This window comes from Trachemys scripta, chromosome 15 (genome assembly GCF_013100865.1).
Source record: "Trachemys scripta elegans isolate TJP31775 chromosome 15, CAS_Tse_1.0, whole genome shotgun sequence".
Taxonomy (NCBI): Eukaryota; Metazoa; Chordata; order Testudines; family Emydidae; genus Trachemys; species Trachemys scripta.
Genome location: NC_048312.1, coordinates 2,742,427 through 2,763,576, shown reverse-complemented (window position 1 = coordinate 2,763,576; position 21,150 = coordinate 2,742,427). Strand labels below are relative to the sequence as shown.

Here is a 21,150-nt window from a genome sequence, read left to right as displayed (position 1 = left end):
TTTTCCAGACTTGGAAATAAACCATTTTGTATCCACAGTAATAAAAACTAAAGGAATTTTTTAAAAAGTTCCCCCAAAATTCTACTCTGGGATGAAATGTGGCATATGAAATTGAAAGTAGATTGGTTTTGATAAAGTTAAGAGTGTATGCGTTGAATATTAGGCTTAAAATGAGAAGATACCTTCAATCTTAAATATTCCCCACCATTTTATAAGTGAAAAGGGGAAAGGAGAGAATATCTTTAAAAAAAAACAGCAAAAGGGATGTCTGTTACAGAGATCATAAAGGAAACAGCTCATCTTAATGACAATTAAATGTCTAGCAAAAATGGTCCATATTTGCAAAGCAAGGCCCAGTTCTCCCATTCTTAATCATATTGAGTAATACCTTCCTCCATTAATAGTTGTTTTCAATAGGACGTCCTGTGGAGTAAGGTAATACTCAGCATGAGTAAGGGTAGCAGGATAAGGCCCATAGAAGTCACGTTAGAACACACGAATTTAGGATTTACAGCTAAAAAGAAGCAAGCTTATGTAAAGCAGTGGCATTGCAGAGGATTGGATACAACATTGCTAAGAGAAAATAAAATAAATCAAATATCTTAAACATCCAGTGAATAAACGTGCCAGACCATGGCTGCTTGAGAAGAGCTCACAGCCTATCACGGAATCATTGCATATCCATGGTAACCCACCTCAAGGTATCCAAGATTATCTGTCAAGCAGCTAGAGGGGAGTGATGAACAAAGTAAAATGGAAGGCATGGAAACCACATGGTAACTTCATAGGGGGATGTGTGCTTTAGTATAACAAAAATAGAGTTGATAACCAGATATAAACGATAGTAAGCTCCTAAATATAGAGCCACTGGCAAGGTCAGGGTAGCAATGGAACTATTAATTACAGTTTTAGGATAATTTATAAACTGTACCTGACTTCCAGTCTCATATTTCCTGATTCCAATCAATAACAAATAATAAAAGGTAAAATCCTTGCTCCATTGAAGTCATTGGGAGTTTTGCCCTGATTTCCCTGAAATCAGGCTACAGAATAGTAATTTCAAGTAAAGAGAAAAGATATCAAATTCCTCCATATGTGATTTAAAAATCATAGGTCGATTGAAGAAAGTCCAATGTAAGATCGACATAGAAGTGAAGCTCTCTAAAGTGCAATGTATGTGAAGGGAAAACAAGAGTCTTGGAAAGCCAGAAGTCATTTGAACAGTATCTCAGCATTTCTGTGGAAACAGTTCCTGCATTCTGTGCCATCTGACAACTTGTTAGAGCTGGTTGATATTTTGTGCATAAATATGAGAGAGAAATATTTTCCAAAGACTTTAGGTTATGAAAACATTATTTAGATAGTGGAAATCTGGAGCCATATGATATTGTACTCCTATATATATTGTTGATGTGGTCTATATTTTAAGTAACAACAGGAAAGGCAGAATAACATGCATTGTACTTTTTGCTCCTAACAGACACTGATCTAGTTGTTCTATATATTGTACATAGTATAGGTAGAAACATTCTTTCAGGCAAAAACTATAAAAAAAGCCCTTTCTGCTAAACATAATTTCAGGTTCATAATATTAGATTATCATCTTTATTTGTTGCTTTTTGTCTCTTGATCATCTTTTTCTGTGTGTGGTTAACTGAGCTCATTTCGCTACTCATTAGTTCTTGAACTTCCTACTGTTGTCATTATTCAGTGCTGTTTCTGTCAGTTAGTTTGGCTATTGATTTGAGAGTTGTAGTATCCAATTAGTAAATTTTCAACGTAAAACACTTTAAAAGAAGATTGACTCCTGACAATGAGATGAACTCATTAAGGGTGAAAAAACCAGGGCTGTGGCATTCTTTTCTTACTATGAACTTCAGTTTGAATTGCTGCTTGAATTTGGGGCATGATGGAAAGATATGAAAGTTCATATAGCATAACATCTGATTATACCGATTATGTGTCAGACTCATAAAGGGCAATTACACAAGTTGTGAAAACCAAACCAAGACTAAAGAAGGCGTGAGTAGCATGTTTGTTTTTGAAGGTGAACCTAATAGAATGTGATAAAAAGCTTGTTTTCTTTCAAAGGCTGATAACATTGAAGCAACAGAAAAAGTGAACTAGACTTTCCTTAAATGTTCTACAAAGTTCATGCAATTAATGTTGACAATATGGAAGGTAAATATCACCTAATATTAAGATATATGCAGAAAATTCTGAAATAATTTGATTCTTGGCAGTCAAATTTAAAATGAGTTATTGTACTCTGGAAAAAATGCACTGCACCAGGAGCAATATAAAAGAAATGACTATCCAAATCTGGGCTCTTAGGACCTAGGCTTGCTTCATTGAAGTCAAATGGTAACACTTCCATTAGAGTAGAGATTTTCAACCTATAGTCCACAGATTCCTGGGGGTCCACAGACTGTCTAAGATTTCCAAAGAGGTCTGCATCTCCATTTAAAAATTTTTAGAGGTCTGCAAATTAAAAATGTTGAAAACCACTGCATTAGAGAGTCAAGGGGCTGAGGTAATATATTTTATTGGGCCAACTTCTGTTGGCGAGAGTGTCCAAGGTGATTTTAAGAGTGTTAAGATTTATGTCCTGGGCTTTCTCCTTGGAGCATATTCTTTGGTATCTGAGTGCCTGGCTATAGATTACAGGTTTCTTGATATGTTTGGGGTGATTACTGGATCTGTGAATGTAGGTGTGATGATCTGTGGGTTTCTTATATATAGTTTGTCTGTAGGGTTCCACTATTGAAGCTGATCGTATTATCCAGGAAGTTGATGCTAGTGTGGGAGTGATAAGGTAGATAGAAAGATAAAAGACAAAAACACCATATCAGCTGTGGGTGAACACTTTTCATAAAATGATCACTCTATATCTGGCCTCTCAGTTCTCATCCTCAAAGCAAATTTGCACAACACCTTCAAAAGACGAGCCTGGGAATTTAAATTCAAAACTTTGCTAGATACTAAAAATCATGGACTGAATACAGACTCTGGATTTATGGCTGCTTATAACAATTTGTAACTCATTAAAAATTCCCTCCTTTCTTTCTGCCTTCTGGAGCGATGTTAATGGGCCACTTCACCTTGAATGGTAAACAATCTGTTCCACCTTGTATTTAGCTGCGACACTCTGAGTATGTTTCATAGACCTGAAGAAGAGCTCTGTGTAAACATCAAAGCTTGTATCTCTCACCAACAGAAGTTGGTCCAGTAAAAGATATTTCCTCATGCACCTTGTCTCTTTAATATCCTGGGACCGATACGGCTACAGCAGCATTGTATAAAACTCCTGTTAATTACAATGTGAGTAGAATTAGACAAGTATTCCACTGCTGAACTTTTATTGAGTTCATTAATTGGTTATCCAGTGTTAATGGTCTAGTTGAGATTTTAATATTTTCATCATAAAAACAATACATCTGGCAGTGCTTCTGCCACTTGTTCTGATGGTATCACATTGTACTTGGATCTACATAGAGTATATGTTTGTTCCAATTATAAACTGAGAGTCATATTTGGAACTGATATGGGAAACTTGTGTTTTGGTGAATGAAATAACCTCACATACTTAACTGTAAGGTGAAATATGCACCCATTTTTATTATCTGTTTAAAGAAAGAGAGTGATATTCAAGAAACCAGTTCTTTCCCCCTGTAGGTTCTTATGGGTTAGTTGCAGTTTATCCTTTAAAACATAGAAATCCTTCTTTCAAAGGAAAGTGTTTGTGTGAAATGTACCACATAGGTTCTAGAATGTGTTACTTCGAATGTTATACTATCCTCTATAGATTCCCATTCTTGAGTCCTGTCCCATCATAAGAAAGAAACTGTGTTTGCTAACTAGCAAGTTTTATGTGGCAAAATTTAGCGCCTCTGAGATTAGGCAGTCAAAACATATGTCTCAAGAAATGCCTATGTCTCATTTTATATAATATCATGCTAATACCACCAGCAGATGGTTCTTTATGCCTGAAGGCCTCTAGAGCAACGGTGAAGAACTATATTTTCACCTGTGGAATTGGTACTGTACAGTGCTGTTCAGGAAGGAGGAAATTTCCTTCTCAGTTCTTGAAAGGAATAATTGACACCTGAAGTCATGTAGGTTGAATACCTAAGAACATAAGAGCTCAGACCACGGTCCTTCTTGCCTAATATTCTGTCTCTGACAGTGGTCAATGCCAAAGCTTCTGGGGTAGTGAACAGAGTGGATGGAGTGATCCACATCTGTCTTCTGGTAGTCAGGTTTGTTGTCACCCTGACCATGGGGTTGTGTCCTTGACTATCTTGGCTTCTAGCAATTGATAGATCCATCCACTATGAACTTATCCAGTTCTTTTTTGAACCCAGTTATACTTTGGCCATCACATCATCCCATGGCAGTGCATTGCACACATTAGTTGTGCGTTGTGTGAAAAAGTATTTCCTCTTGTTTGTTTAAACCTGCTGCCTATTAATTTCATTGGGTGACCCTGGTTTTTGTGTGAAAGCGTGAATAGTACTTCTTTATTCAGTCTTTCCTCCTCATTCATAATTTTATAGATCACTGTTATATCTCCCATTAGCCATCTCTTTTCTAATCTGAACAGCACTAATCTTTTTACCCTCTTCTTGTACGGAAGCTGCTCCCTACCCTTGATCAGACATTGTTGACCTTCTCTGAACCTTTTCCAGTTCTCCTACATCCTTTTTGAGATGGTGTGACCAGAACTGGATACGGTATTCAAGGTGTGGGCGTACCATGTATTTCCATAGTGGCATTATGATATTTTCTGTCTTATTTTCTATTCCTTTCCTAATAGTTTCTAGTACACTATCAGCCTTTTTATCTGCTGCTGTGCATTGAACAGAAATTTTCAGAGAACTATTCATGGGGACTCCAAGATCTCTTTACTAGGTGGTAATAGCTAATTTAGAACCCATCATTTTATACGCATAGTTGGGATTATGTTTTCCAATGTGCATTACTTTTCATTTATCAATGTTAAATTTCATGTGCCATTTTGTTGCCCAGTCACCCAAAATAATGGCCCTGTGTCCAGGTATGGGAGCAGCTATTATGGTCAAGTGCTTTTCCTGGACCCATTTTTTAAAAATTCAGCACAATTGTCTTGCCACACTCTTGTCAGTGAGTTGCACATGTGGGCCAGGCATGGCGCCCCGTAAGTGGAAAGGCAGACTCCATTGTCTGGAAACAGTAGGCATGTATATTGAGTCCCTCAACTTCTTTCGCTAAGCATTCTGCTTGTGGGTACATCATTGAGATAAAACTGCTTTATTTTCTTTTATAAAACAATTACCATTTTTTCCTAAATATTGAGTGAAACTGATCTGGAATCAAAGAAGGTTTTGAACTGGGAAGTTGATATGAAGTATCATATTTGTATATGGAGTCTAATTTCTGTTTTCCAGAACTGAATTTTCTCTGAGTCTTTTCCATCCATATCTAGGTGTAGAAGGATGCAGTTTGGCTAAGGAACTGTTAGGGTTACATTGCTTATTGTCTGTTTTCTACAGTAGATTCTCAAGCATTTTATCCAGCCTAATTGTGAATAATTTGAGCAATGGCACTTCAGTAAATTTGGGGGAAGGATCTGCTTCTTACTGTAATTGGCTTTACTTTTGCATTTTTCCAAATATCCATCATACATTTTCAGGAATAATTAATACAGTTATCTAGTCTATTTATCTTTAATAAATGTTTAGTAATTAAATTTTCTTTATGCAGTTTCATCCAGTTACTTCTACTTATTACTCCCTTAAACATCTGAAACCGGTCTTGTCCTCCTTAGCTCCTGACTCCTGTCAGTTACTCCTAGCACTATGAGAAAATGAAAAGCTAGCAAGAAGAGATCAATGTAATGGAGGCAGGTACAAAAAATCTTGTTGTTCCTCAAGCAGTGCTGCCACCAATCTTTACTTTTCTATAACTCAGTGAAAATTTTGGGAAAGTCTGAACAGGACAAAAATATTTAGCATGGCGTTGATAGAAATTTTTTTGCTGGTATATTTTCACACTCTCCTCCTTCCAGCAGCTGCCTTTGTTTTCTTTTGAGTAATGAGCTGGTTGCTGGGAACATGCCAGAGATTTTTCTTTGACTGCATTCATCACCGTTTGTGCCACTTTTTAATAGCCTCTTAATACTTCAGTAATTGCATGACTGTAGTCTTCCTTAGTTCATTGTTCAAATACAGGCCCAATTAATTCAGCATTATTTTGCTGTGTGTTGTTCGTTCTTTCTATCATGTACAAACTAAATTAAAATATTTAGCAAATGAACTTTAGTTCTGTAAATGTAGCTGCTGAGAGATCCACAAATATGAATTTCACTTGCAATTTTTTAGCTTTTGTAATGTTCACAACAAAAATTTATCAGTTGGATAGATGGTCTAAGGCAACATTCAGTGTTCAAAGATATAAAAGTCCTTTTGACTATCAGCCACACCATCAGAGGCGCATTCACCTGCATATCTACTAATGTTATATATGCCATCATCTGCCAGCCATGCCCTTCTGCCATGTACATTGGCCAAACTGGACAGTCTCTACGTAAAAGAATAAATGGACACAAATCGGACATCAGGAATGGTAACATACAAAAGCCAGTAGGAGAACACTTCCATCTTCCTGGACATTCTATAACAGATTTAAAAGTAGCTATACTTGAACAAAAAAACTTCAGAAACAGACTTCCAAGAGAAACAGCAGAACTAAAATTCATTTGCAAATTTAACACCATTAATTTGGGCTTGAATAGGGACTGGGAGTGGCTGGCTCATAAAAGCAGCTTTGCCTCTCCTGGAATTGACACCTCCTCATCTGTTATTCAGAGTGGACCACTTCCACCCTGATCGAATTGGCCCTGTCAACACTGGTTCTCCACTTGTGAGGTAACTCCCTTTTCTTCATGTGTCATTATATAATGCTTGCATCTGTAATTTTCACTCCATGCATCTGAAGAAGTGGTTTTTACCCATGAAAGCTTATGCCCAAATAAATCTGTTAGACTTTAGGTGCCACCGGACTCCTTGTTGTTCTTTTGACTATAGTCCACCACATAAAGAAAATGTAAATTAAGATAAATGTTACAAATTAAACAAACTATTACGTGCACTTATGAATCCAAGCCTGTAACTCCTCCTGTGTGGGTTTGCAGGGACAGCATACGCGAAGAACTCTAGTCACTGGTAAACAACCTGTCCTGTGCTTCTGTTTAAGCTTCTTCAACAACTATGCAATCAATAAAAAATAACAAAGTTGATGGGCCAAATAAATAAAAAAGCATTTATCTTCGAAGAGGATGCAGTTTGCTTTCTAGATGTAAACCGGCATCAATATGTGCTCAGTTTCCATACTAGCATTTTTATTTTATTGAACGTTACATCATTAATTACACATACTTTGTAATAAACAATATTCCTTACTACCACTGACTGAATAACTGATGAAGTATACGGTCGCTTCAGGTTTTCCTGTGGCTGGCTGGTCAATCTGTTCTCTGAGTATATCCTAACGTTGTCTCCCCTAGAGTATTAGAGAAGGAGGAGGCAGAGTTCTATGAGGAATGGGTGATCTGGCTCAAGTAAAATAAAACTGAGTCAAACTTTTTTTTTTTTTAATTTCCTAAACTCAAAGTAATCTTAAAGATTCAAAAAATGTGCTTTACTTCTAATTTTTAAAATGTCATAATCTCAAAAAAAAGGTGATTCTTGCTGGGCCGAAAGCGGCAAGTCTTGGGAATGTCCTCAAGAAGCCTGGTCTAGTGAGGCTTCCATCCTGATTACAGACAAAGAGATTTAAACTTCAGAATGACATGCAGATATGTTACCTGAATGAAGCATGGCATTGAAGATTTCTAATCAGATCCCACTATGGGCTGGGGAATTATTGCATCTTCAGGAGAACTGGCTAAATCAGAGGCAACCCCGTAGGACAAAGCATATGTAAATTTGAAATCTAAGTTGGATTCTAACTAAAACTAAATATAATAGTGCACCAAAAGGCTGATCAACGACTCCGATATGTGAATAGACAGTAAGCTTTGAATTCTAAGTAATGCTTTTGTAGGCTATGATAATAAATGACTCACAGAGTGAATAAAATATGAATGATTTTCTTATTTTATTGCTTTGATCTGTTAAATATGGGTTTCCTATGTAATCTGTTAAAAGATTAAGGATAGGGGAGTTTCAAAGAATATGTGTATGCTTTAGAAAAATTATATTTTTTAAATAATTTTGACAGCTACTATTGATTTTTATTTTAAAGCTTTATTATTTTTAGCAGTTTAAATTTTTGCAGTTGTGGGAAATTATGTGGGGGAGTCAGTCAATGGGGAAGTTTTCTCTACACTTCAGTGAACATTTGAACCAATAGATTGCACCTATTGTATAACCTGAGGCTGAGGTATGTTTATATCAGGCTATAATATGGTATTGTATTAAATTTTCTCCTATGAAAAACATATAAATCAATCAACCTAGAAAAAGCATTTTCCTGTGCATTAGATGGTAGGGATGATTCTTCTGTAGTTTATTTTAATTTAACCAGGATAGAATGAGCCCTACCCCCCCCCCCCCCCCCCGCCCGCATAACAAATGCAACATCCACTGGATTCTTTTATGTTATAAAATAATACATACCTATTCTGATAAGAGACAAAAGGAAAATTACAATATTTCCTCACCCTCAAATATTTGCTCTGCTGAGTCAAACAAAGCAAGGGTTGCCCAGAGATCCAGTAATAAATGCCACATTATTTCCTACAGTTTTGGTGTATTATGTTCCTGAACATAGTACAAGACTTTAGCGGTTCTCAAACTTTTTCATAGTATGGGCCACATGTTAATAGAGAGTCTTGCTTCTGGATCATGTCCGTTTTCCTCTTTGATTTGCATGGACTACTTCCCTTGCCCATAACATCTCATGGCAACTACAGCAATTGGGAAAGCAACATTAGCAAAGTGTTTAATGTGATACAGAAATAGAATAAATGCATTGTTTGTGATAGAGGAGGCTCATTATGTTTGGTTTCATATAGGGAGTGGAAGAGTGCAGGATATTTTTCTGAAGTGATTATGAGTGAAAACAATAATCTAACAATCATCGCATCTGGACTTCATGGCATTTTTTGCTAGGGATTATTGGTGATTTTAATGCTAAAGCTACATGACTGAATGTTGAATGATTCCTGATTAAGTTGTTTCTAAATTAATGTCTTTTCTTATTTTGTGTTTTCAATTTGTCTAATTATGATTCATGTTAACAGCATTTTTAAATTGTTTTAGCATTTCTGTTATAATTCTGTTTTTAAGTAACTTAAAAGAAAGCTGTGATGTAAGTTGCAATGTGGTATTTTATTTTGAAAAAGGAAGGAAAATGTATTTTAAGGTTGTTTAACTCAAAAATATTTGATTAAAATATAATTTGGTAATCAGCTATTAGTTAAGTCTCAACTCTTTGCATTGAGAATGAAACTGAAAACAAAAGATATTTAAATCAAACCTAGTCCTTTAGTCAACCTACCTGCTGGAAAAGAGAGAGAAAAACTTTTGTGCTCTCAAATGTATTGTGTATTGCTGCTTTACAGAGTGGGACAAATGTTGGTTTGATACCAGAGCTAATATCAAATCCACTTTAAAGGTATCTTTCTTTCAAGTGTATGGTTGAAAATGTCTTTTCCATGCCCAGTAAGCCTTCTTCTGCACAATATGATTTTCCCATCTCTTCACTGTGAGCTACATAAATATGTCATAGAGAATTCTGCCAATTCTAATCAGTTGTTTTCTATTGTTCAAAGATTAACAAAGTTTTAAATAATAAGTTAGATGTATTTATGGTGACTAGAATCTCTGTTGTTTAATGAGGATATGGAGAATGTTAGAAAGAAACAAGTTTGAATGTAAAGTATGTTGCCTTTGCATTTAATATTTAAAACTGCTAGGAATTAGTAGACTTTTCCAATTAAATGTGTGTGATTTAAAGAGGCTGTCTTGTCTCTGATTGAGACAATACTGCCACCACATTGAGGAGCTCAGGGACCGGGAAAACTGTTGTCAGCTGCCAAGCTACAAGGCCAACTGTAGAGGCCCTTTGCTGCCACCTAGTGTTATAATAAAGAAGCTACTTCCAAACATAAAAAGAACAGGAGTACTTGTGGCACCTTAGAGACTAACAAATTTATTTGAGCATAAGCTTTCGTGGGCTACAGCCCACTTCTTCAGATGCATAGACTGGAACATATAGTAAGGAGATATATATACATACAGAACATGAAAAGGTGGAAGTAGCCATACCAACTCTAAGAGGCTAATTAATTAAGATGACCTATTATCAGCAGGAGAAAAAAAACTTTTGTAGTGATAATCAAGATGGCCCATTTCAGACAGTTGATAAGAGGTGTGAGGATACTTAACATGGGGAAATAGATTAAATGTGTGTAATGACTCAGCCATTCCCAGTCTCTGTTCAAGCCTAAGTTAATGGTATCTAGTTTTCATATTAATTCAAGTTCAGCAGTTTCTCGTTGGAGTCTGTTTTTGAAGCTTTTCCGTTGCAAAATTGCCACCTTTAAGTTTGTTACTGAGTGACCAGAGAGATTGAAGTGTTTTCCTACTGGTTTTTGAATGTTATGATTTCTGATGTCAGATTTGTGATCATTTATTCTTTTGCGTAGAGACTGTCCGGTTTGGCCAATGTACATGGCAGAGGGGCATTGCTAGCACATGATGGCATATATCACATTGGTAGATGTGCAGGTGAACGAGCCCTGGATGGCATGGCTGATGTGATTCGGTCGTATGATGGTGTCACTTGAATAGATATGCGGACAGAGTTGGTATCGGGCTTTGTTGCAAAGATAGGTTCCTGGGTTAGTGTTTTTGTTGTGTGGTGTGTGGTTTGCTTCAGGTTGGGGGGTTGTCTCTAAGCGAGGACTGGTCTGTCTCCCAAGATCTGAGGGATCATCTTTCAGGATAGGTTGTAGATCTTTGATGATGCGCTGGAAAGGTTTTAGTTGGGGGCTGAAGGTGACGTCTAGTGGCGTTCTGTTATTTTCTTTGTTGGGTCTGTCCTGTAGTAGGTGACTTCTGGGTACTCTTCTGGCTCTGTCAGTCTGTTTTTTCACTTCAGCAGGTGGGTATTGTAGTTTTAAGAATGCTTGATAGAGATCTTGTAGGTGTTTGTCTCTGTCTGAGGGATTGGAGCAAATGCGGTTGTATCTTAGAGCTTGGCTGTAGACAATGGATCGTGTAGTTTGTTCTGGATGGAAGCTGGAGGCATGTAGGTAAGTATAGTGGTCAGTAGGTTTCCGGTATAGGGTGGTGTTTATGTGACCATCGCTTATTAGCACAGTAGTGTCCAGGAAATGGACCGCTTGTGTGGATTGGTCTAGGCTGAGGTTGATGGTGGGATGGAAATTGTTGAACTCATGGTGGAATTCCTCAAGGGCTTCTTTTCCATGAGTCCAGATGATGAAGATATCATCAATGTAGCGCAAGTAGAGTAGGGGCATTAGGGGACGAGAGCTGAGGAAGCGTTGTTCTAAGTCAGTCATAAAAATGTTGGCATACTGTGGGGCCATGCGGGTACCCATAGCAGTGCCACTGACTTGAAGGTATATATTGTCCCCAAATGTGAAATAGTGTGGGTGAGAACAAAGTCACAAAGTTCAGCCACCAGGTTTGCCGTGACATTATCAGGGATACTGTCTTTTCCTGATAGCTTGTAATCCATCTTTGTGTGGAATATTGGTGTAGAGGGCTTCTATATCCATAGTGGCCAGGATGATGTTTTCTGGAAGATCACCGATGGATTGTAGTTTCCTCAGGAAGTCAGTGGTGTCTCGAAGATACCTGGGAGTGCTGGTAGCATAGGGCCTGAGGAGAGAGTCCACATAGCCAGACAATCCTGCTGTTAAGTACCAATGCCTGAGATGATGGAGTGTCCAGAATTTCCAGGTTTATGGATCTTGGGTAGCAAATAGAATACCCATGGTCAGGGTTCTAGGCATGTGTCTGTACAGATCTGTTCCTGTGCTTTTTCAGGGAGTTTCTTGAGCAGATGGTGTAATTTCTTTTGGTAATCCTCAGTGGGATCAGAGGATAATGGCCTATAGAAGGTGGAGTTAGAGAGCTGCCTAGCAGCCTCTTGTTCATATTCCAACTTATTCATGATGACGACAGCACCTCCTTTGTCAGCCTTTTTGATTATGTCAGAGTTGTTCCTGAGGCTGTTGATGGTGTTGTGTTCAGCACGGCTGAGGTTATGGGGCAAGTGATGGTGCTTTTCCACAATTTAAGTCCGAGCACGTCAACAGAAGCAATCTATGTAGAAGTCCAGACTGTTGTTTTGACCTTCAGGAGGAGTCCACGCAGAATCCTTCTTTTTGTAGTGCTGGTAGGAAGGATTCTGTGGGTTAGTATGTTGTTCAGAGGTGTGTTGGAAATATTCTTTGAGTCGGAGACGTCGAAAGTAGGATTCTAGGTCACCGCAGAACTGTATCATGTTTGTGGGCCTTGAGGGATAAAAGGAGAGGCCCCGAGATAGAACAGACTCCTCTGCCGGGCTAAGAGTATAGCTGGAAAGATTAACGATATTGTTGGGTGGGTTAAGGGAAGTACTGTTGTCGTTCCTTGTGGCATGTAGCAGTTTAGATAGTTTAGTGTCCTTTTTCTTTTGTAGAGAAGCAAAGTTTGTGTTGTTAATGGCTTGTCTAGTTTTTGTAAAGTCTATCCATGAAACATAGTTATCTAGTGTAGCATCCCACACTGGGGTTTGCTCCATTACCTGTGATATATGACAGTCTAATAATTATTTTGTGTTCATTGTTTTGGGTTTTTTTAGTTTTCAAAACTATTTGCTAGTGTCCATTCAGATTGGAATGTGAAACTCTCACTGATGTTAAAAGGAGGTAGGTATTTATCGATGGGAGAATAGATCCTCCTCAGTTCTGCTGCTGTAGATTGATAATAGCAGCCTTAACTTTGCACATTACAAATCAAGCTTTTCTTTTTCTGCTTGACACATCCTCAGGAGCCGTCTTCCTCCTGCTCTCTCTCTCTCCTGTCTTTTTCTCGTGGGCGTAAAGTGACAATCTGAATACATTAACAGCATTGCAGTTTAGTTTCAGAGGTCAGGTTAAACTTCAGTCATGTTTCAGCAGCATTGTTAATTAAATCACTCCTTGGTTCTCAGTTTTTCTTCTGGCATTACATTTGTATGTGGTTTTGTTTCTACTGAAGTCAGTAGCAACCCCTCCCTTTGATTTCAGTGTGATTAAGATTGGGCTCTGCATCATGTAAAAGGAGTAAATAAAGGAGATGTGTTAGTTTTGGATTTGTGGCCTTATTTTAGCTAACTGACACACAACTTTGAGACTCAAAGCAGTGAAGTTGACTGTAATTCTCTGGTTTCATTCCCCATAAATAATCACATGATGATCAAATTGGCTTTCTGTTAGCCTCGACCAGTATCCACCCAGTGAAACTCGGTGAGCTTCCTGATGTTATCACTTTGGTCTTCATTTTTCACTTTTCAAAGTATTACTTCGAATGCTTACAATTTTCAAAAGCCCTTAATAACCTGGACGTCTGTTTCATTTTCAAAAGTGACTTAGATACTTAGGCATATCATTGCCTTTCATTGAAACGTAGGCTCTTAAGTCACTGGGAAATGGGCTGTAGGCTCCTAAGTTGTATTTTTGAAAATTTAAGAATAATGTAGATAACTGGTAAACTCAGAGGAACTAAACTAGGGGCAACACTGTTTTCTACTTCAGTCTCTTACGTAGATTAAGTTCTGCTCTTTCCCAAGAGAGTTAACTCATCATATTTTAATTTAGTGTTGACTCACCCAGTTTTAAACGTGTGTGTTTTTTCTATTCCTATGTTAATTTCTACTGGAGCTTGATCCTGGGCTTCTGGAGAATTTTCTAATAGAAAATAATTTTTTGCGTTGCGTGTAATAACGTGTGAACTGTGTTATAAATCTGTGGCTCCTTTGTCTTTTCTTTAAAGCAAGCTGTTTATTGTATTTCATTGACCTGTTTTTATGTGAGATAGTTTTGTTTGCTATCTTGGATTTGCTGGGTGAAAAAAACCTCACTAAACCCAACTTGATCCCCTTCTAAACGCTTATGGTTATAAATGGAAAAACCTTAGTCCACTGAATAATGTGGAAAGATTTTACTTTTTACTGTCGCTAATAAAAATGGTGGTAATCCACAATAAACTGTTCTTTCTATGTTCTTGTCCTTTTGTTAGTTTATATATTTACACTTTCTTGCTCATGTTCTTTTTGTAAAACAAACAAACAAAACCAACAACCTCCCCCCTCTCCCCTCCCCTCAAACTGCTTACATCAGCTAAATGCGTCTGAAAGAAGGTCATAAAAAGAGAGAGTGCAGATATTTTGTACAGACCCATGAAAGAGGATGCACCAACTATTCCAAATGTTCTATGGTTCTTTCAAGCCAATCAGCTCAAAGCAGTAAGGGATTGGGGGCTCTCTAATCCAGCCAAACATTGTTGTTTTTTTTTTAATTGAACAAGAAAATTGTGGCAGTGAAGATATCATTAGGCCAGGGGTTGGCAACGTTTGGCATGCGGCCCGCCAGGGTAAGCACCCTGGCGGGTCGGGCCTGTTTATTTACCTGCTGATGCGGCAGGTTCAGCTGATCGTGGCCCCCACTCGCCGCAGTTCACTGTCCCGGGGCAATGGGGGCGGCGAGAAGTGGCACGGGCGAAGGATGTGCTGTCCGCGGCTTCCCACCGCCCCCATTGGCCCGGGACGACGAACCGCGGCCAGTGGGGGCCGCGATCGGTCGAACCTGCCGCGTCAGCAGGTAAATAAACTGTCCCGGCCCACAAGGGTGCTTACCCTGGTGAGCCATGTGCCAAACGTTGCCGACCCCTGAACTAGGCTATCATAGACTTATAAAAAATCATGCCTTCCAGAAGTGTATACACATCCTAACACTGCTCTACGGCTGTGGGATAGAACTTGAGAAAAGTTAAGTTCTTTTCCCTTGCCAGTGACTCCCATTGCAACCAATCTAAATCTTAACCCAAATTGCAAACCAGAGAGCTTTAAAGACTGGGAAAGCCATGACATACAAATGGTTAGCCAGCTATTCAGCAAAGAAACTTTTCTAACTTATTTAGAGATCAAAACTACTTTTAACTGTCCACTCTTCCATGGTACCAGTACTTTCAAGTCAGCCATTATGTTCCTCAACTTTCTGGAAAAGCTGCTTTATACAGAAAGCTAACTTTAGTAGAAGTGATTGGAGGGTGTGGCCAATCCACAAGCCAGGAATTGGTGTGGTGACTCTCAGGGCAGGTGTGTCAACTTCACAGGAAGAACAGCAGCTCAGTCTGCTCAACATCACTCCAGGGTTGGAACTCTCTCTTGCCTGACAGTGGCAAGAGACCCCCGCCCCCAGGCCTTAGCCTGCTCCAGCCTTGCTCTTGGTCCAACCCTGTTCCTCGTCTTGCTCTTGGTCCTGCTCCTGCCTTGTTCCTTGCTCTCTCTTCAGACTTGCTCCAACTCCCCTCTGGACTCCTGATTCTGGCTGTAACACAATAAAAGAAATTTCGTTAAGATACTGTTTCAATGGTACCTTCTGTCACTCAGGTTAAAATATAGATAGATTGAATGGAAATACATTTTTGAGAAATTGTGCTGAAAGAGGAGATTTTATGCATCTATGGTAGATATGTCCAGGTCATTAAAGACTACTGGGATGAAATTCAAAACCAATTCTCACAGATTATTGGATATTTATTACCAAATGATTCTTTGGTAACCTTCCTGGGGCTTCCTAGAAGAAATGGTCACACAAAAGGAAATGAAGAATTAATCCCTCATCTGCTAGTAGCTGCTAGGCTACTGAAAGCTTCTCATTGGAAAAAATGGTCTGGCTCTAGAGAAATGGTTAAAAAATATGGGAGGTGTTTGTTATGAAAAAAATTAATGCACCAGTAATATACCAAGCAAGATAGAGGACAAATAAATACTTAGCTATTTGGTTACCATTTATTCAGTAGTCAAAGTACATTCATCTGCAAAAAAAAAAAAAAAAAACAAAACAAAAAAAACCCCAACACACCTGTCCAGGTTTTTTTTTAATAGTAACATTTGCTAGTCATGCCTGGTTTGTTCAATGTGGGTAATCAGAGATTTCACTCAATTTAATTAAACCACTAGAAACAATATGGCCTGGGGAGCGTAAAGATGCTTACTCTGTAACTTGGTAACATCTGTTAAATAGGACGAGCCAATGATTATATTACTGTATGATGTTTTTCTAATCAAAAGCTCACTGTAATAATTATTGTATTTCCTCTCATATTTACATGCATCGGATTTGTAAACCTCTTACAACTTCCTGAATAAAGCCACAATTTAAAAATAAAATAAAAACAAACAAACAATGGGGGGTAAAAGATGCACCATGTTAACAACATTTAAAACAACCATCACCAACAAAAAACAACCTCATGCTGTGTCACGCTGTCTGGAGTGGCTCACAACTCTGAGTGCCAGTCTCAGGTCAGACTCTCGGGAAACAGGGCAGATGCTCCCCAACTGGTGGGATATTCTATAATTAGATTTCACCAAGTCAGTAACAAATATTAGCCTTACCATGGAGTCAGGGACAGTCCCCTTAGGCTCTCCAGCCAATCTTACCACCCAGACAAACTGGACTTTGTGATGAATGCTCCTGTATTAGTAGGAAGATTGCCAGCAGATCGAGGGAAGTGATTATTCCCCTCTGTTCAGCACTGGTGAGGCCATATCTAGAGTACCGCATCGAGTTTTGGGCCTCCCGCTACAGAAAGGATGTGGACAAATTGGAGAGAGTCCAGTGGAGGGCAATGAAAATGATTAGGGGGCTGGGGCACATGACTTATGAGGAGAGGCTGAGGGACCTGGGATTATTTAGTCTGCAGAAGAGAAGAGTGAGGGGGCATTTGATAGCAGCCTTCATCTACCTGAAGTGGGGTTCCAAAGAGGATGGAGCTCGGCTGTTCTCAGCGGTGGCAGATGACAGAACAAGGAGCAATGGTCTCAAGTTGCAGTGTGGGAGGTCTAGGTTGGATATTAGTAAACACTATTTCACTAGGAGGGTGGTGAAGCACTGGAATGGGTTACCTAGGGAGGTGCTGGAATCTCCATCCTTAGAGGTTTTTAAGGCCCAGCTTGACAAAGCCCTGACTGAGATGATTTAGTTGGGGTTGGTCCTGCTTTGAGCAGGGGATTGGACTAGATGACCTGTTGAGATCTCGTCCAACCTTAATATTCTATGATTCTATGATTTTATGAAAGGTTATTAGGTCACTCCTGGCCCGCAAAGGGCCAATCACTTACCTCAAGTCAATGGATGCTCTTGTTCTCATGCCAAAAACAATGCTGGTAGCCATGGATGCTGACTTCTGCTGGCGCTGGTGGGTACTCGACCCCTCCCCTGGTCCCACCCTGACTCCCCCCCAACTCCGCCCCCTCCCTGTCCCATTGGACTCCTTCCCCAAATCCTCACCCCAGCCCTGCCTCTTCCCCGCCTCCTCCCCGGAGCATGCTGCATTCCCACTCCTTCCCCCTCCCACAGCTTGTTATGCCGCAAAACAGCTGTTTTGCAGCGGCAAGCCCTGGGAGGAGAAGTGGGTACACAGCGTGCTCAGGGGAGGAGGTGGAGGCAGAGGTGAGATAAGGTGAGCTGGGGCGGGGCGGGGCAGGGAGCTTGGCTGCCGGTGAGTGCAGAGCAATTTTCCCCCATGGATGCTCCAGCCCCGGAGCACCCATGGAGTCAGCGCCTATGCTGGTAGCCAATTCTTTAATAAAGTAACTAAAGATGTATTAGGTAAGAAAATAAATTAAAGTTATTGAGAAGTTAAAGCAGGTAAAATATATTAACAGTTGAGTCCAAGTTTGTAAATCCAAACTGGTAGTAGAGATGTAGTAATCTGCTAGTTTTCCATAAGTCTCTCAGGGTTACCTAGAATGGCTCTAGGGATCTCTGTCCAGTTTCTCAGTATTCCTCCCTGATAGAATCCATCAGTCTAGAGATACAGAATCATTCTCTTAAATCAGCAGTTATATAGATCCTGTCACAGAAGACAAGCTGACAGGTGCCTTTGCCCACATGGGTGCTTCTTTTGATGAAGTATGCATCTTGAGTCTTTGACCTCAGCTTCCCGCATCAATGACCACTTGCTTTGAAATTAGCATTTGTTTGTTAAAGTCCTCAAGCCCTTATTTAGCATTCACAAGATTTCTTAGATGAGTAATTTAGTTAGTGATATACATTATGCAATTGTCTGCCATGACATTACTATAGAAATAGATAAATGAGAGCAATACAGGTAACATGCATTGGTTTTCAGGAAGTTTACACATCAAGTAAACTAAACACAAACCTCTGATATAGGGTTAATTAAGTACAGGATATAGATAGATGAAAACAATACAATCAACATCTCTATTGATTTTTATTAGCATACGAGTGAATTAGTTTGAACCCAAACTAACGCTCAATACTACTTTGATATTCACAAACAAGTGAATTGACCTATTGCTTTGATCTGAGCTGGTCTGTCAGCGTCACAGCCTATTCAGCTGTACCTTAGTGTTTCGTGACCACATCTGTCATTGGTTATGATTTCAGTGAGCACTTACTAAGTGCAAGTAAGGAAAAAGATATTGGTTGTTGAAGTGAGCTGAAAGCATGTACATTAACAGCTCCTAGAGTCTTGCAGATAACCATAACAGTTAGCTCTGGCAAGAGAGATCCATGTTAAACTGAGCAAAAAGATAGTTCAGGATAGCAAATATCAGCTCAGACATACGTAAAAACAATATGTTTATTGAACACTGTTTGTGAAAAAACACTGCTCAACATCCCATCTTGGAAATCAAGGAACAGATTGCAGTAGTCATGTTTTCAAGTCTTTACAAATGTCTTTGAAAATAATTTAATGTTATTATGTTGTTTATAAAATGTATTTGAAATATTGGGTAAAAAAGATCTAAGTATTAGTCGGTTAGAAAAGTGGTCCTGGTATTTTTATTACTATAAAATGTGGTTTGAATTGTTTAAAACAGGAAAATATATCTATAATTTCCCTCCTCATTTGTGGAAAACTCAGAGATGGATATTATTCAAGGTTTCTGAAAAAAATTCACCTTTGGTCAGAGACCAGGCATGAAAAATTTCGGTGCACAATGTGAACTTTTTATACAGTTACGAGCAAATGAAAGAGGATTATGTTTATTGCAATCCAGGGGAAATAAGTTAATAGCAATACTTATATATTACTATACATTTTCAAAATGCTGTACAGACATTAAATAATTGTAATTTATATATTTTGGCCATTAACAATACTTATAGAGGTACAAAAAAATTCCAAAAGAAGATTGGTTACTATACATCCTGCCTGGAAGTGACCATGTTAATTCATGTTTTCCTCTCTAAAGTATTTTTTATTTGTTTTAGGATTTTTGCTTTTTAAAGATTATTGTATGAATGAAATCGATGAAGGTGTCCCTCAGCTGAAATTTTATGAAGAGGTAAGAAACCTTTTATCTTCTATTGGTGTTCTATGTCATATGATTAATTACTGGCTTGCCAGGACCAGGTGTATTTGTGTTTGGGGGGTGGGGCTTGGTAGGAAGAGCATATGGGTTGCACTGGTGGGGGGTATAATGGAGGAAAAGGGGGGGTATATTATGATATGCATTGTTCTCATACATTTCAGTTTCCTTAAGTAGATTAATGATTCATAAGAAATGGTGATAAGTAACATTTAGATCTTACAACAGTGCTAGCTTTTTAAACATATATAAGAGGCTTTTTAAAATAAAATGTTAGAACAAAGTAATTTAATTGGCTTTTTGTACAGTTTTCAAATCATATATGCTTGTAAGGTGATTACGATGATGTCTGTGGTATCACATTGATAATGATCACACATTTAAACAGTACAAAATGGAATGCTGAAAGGAAAAATGATTTTGCTGGCTTATGTTCCAGCTGTGCTGTTATTTGGTATATCTGCACATATTGAGACTCAGTCTTTTTATTAAGCTTCTTGTGTTTCTGTAACAGTGGATTAATAGAACACTTAAAGAAGTGCAGTTGTAATAGATACCTTTGCTTGAAGACATGCTGAGTTTATTTGGTCTCTGGTTTCCTGATGCCACTGGGGTGTGCAAGCTTTTGACTGATGAAAATGATAATGTAAGAAAAAAATACATTGACTGAAACTGAACCATATTGGCATTTATCAGATCCATGCACCCAAAGAAGGTTTCAAAAATACCAATAGGCTGATGGCAGGGCAGGGGGGGAAAATCATGATTTATGACTGGAATAGTGTAGGTATATGAATGCCTTTTCCCCTGAAGTTACTGTATGTACTATACTGAAGCTAACTGTTCCCAACTATTTCTGGATGCTGTGACTCATGCTAAAGCCGAAACCGAAAGCAAGCTGCAGGCTGGACTGTTAGGATTGTCAGGCCTTTAGGGTTTTTTTATTCTTTACAAATTGATTCAAAAAAATTTTTTTTAAAAAAGAGCAACCTTTAGTGTACTTCTTTTAAAGTTGCATTTAGGGGCTATATTCTTCCTTCAGATGTGCACATGCAATCTCCATTGACATTACCGAATTGCATATCTTGCACGTCACTAAGTTGCATCGAGTTGCATACCTAGTTGTATATCTTATTATTTAGTATTTATTTAACAGTAGACTCAGGGGCACCAATCAGGACCTGACCTCATTGTGCCAGCTGTTATCTGTGCATATACATATGAAGACTGACGCAGTCCCTACATTTGAATACGTTTATAATCTAAGAAGCCAAGTGGTGCATAAAGATTTATAGAGAGATGTATACAATTTTGATATACATTTACAGGATCTTTGTTATTATAAAAATGCAAAGTAAGAGTCAGCTATCTGCATATACCTCTTAATCTAGCCATCAGTAATTGGTTGAGATCTAGAGGACGGGCTGATATGGAATATTCTGAAAATCACCATTTCTCATCAAGAAACTTCACCTGGATTAGTCAAGGTGGGTATGTAACATTGCTATAGAATGAGGACTCTGTTCTTCTTCTTTTTTTTTT

General features: G+C 38.5%; 1 protein-coding gene across 2 annotated transcripts in view; it reads left to right on the top strand.

The window, feature by feature from the left end:
* The window catches only part of GRK3 (G protein-coupled receptor kinase 3), a 128,362-nt gene that overhangs the window by 53,327 nt on the left and 53,885 nt on the right, over positions 1-21,150 (top strand). Inside the window, exon 3 of one of the 2 annotated variants that reach the window (XM_034791036.1) lies at positions 19,511-19,584. In XM_034791036.1, the coding sequence (XP_034646927.1) occupies positions 19,511-19,584 (74 nt within the window). Of the gene's footprint in view, positions 1-19,510; positions 19,585-21,020; positions 21,096-21,150 lie in introns of those variants that run through there. The other variant, XM_034791037.1, reaches the window with a different exon arrangement.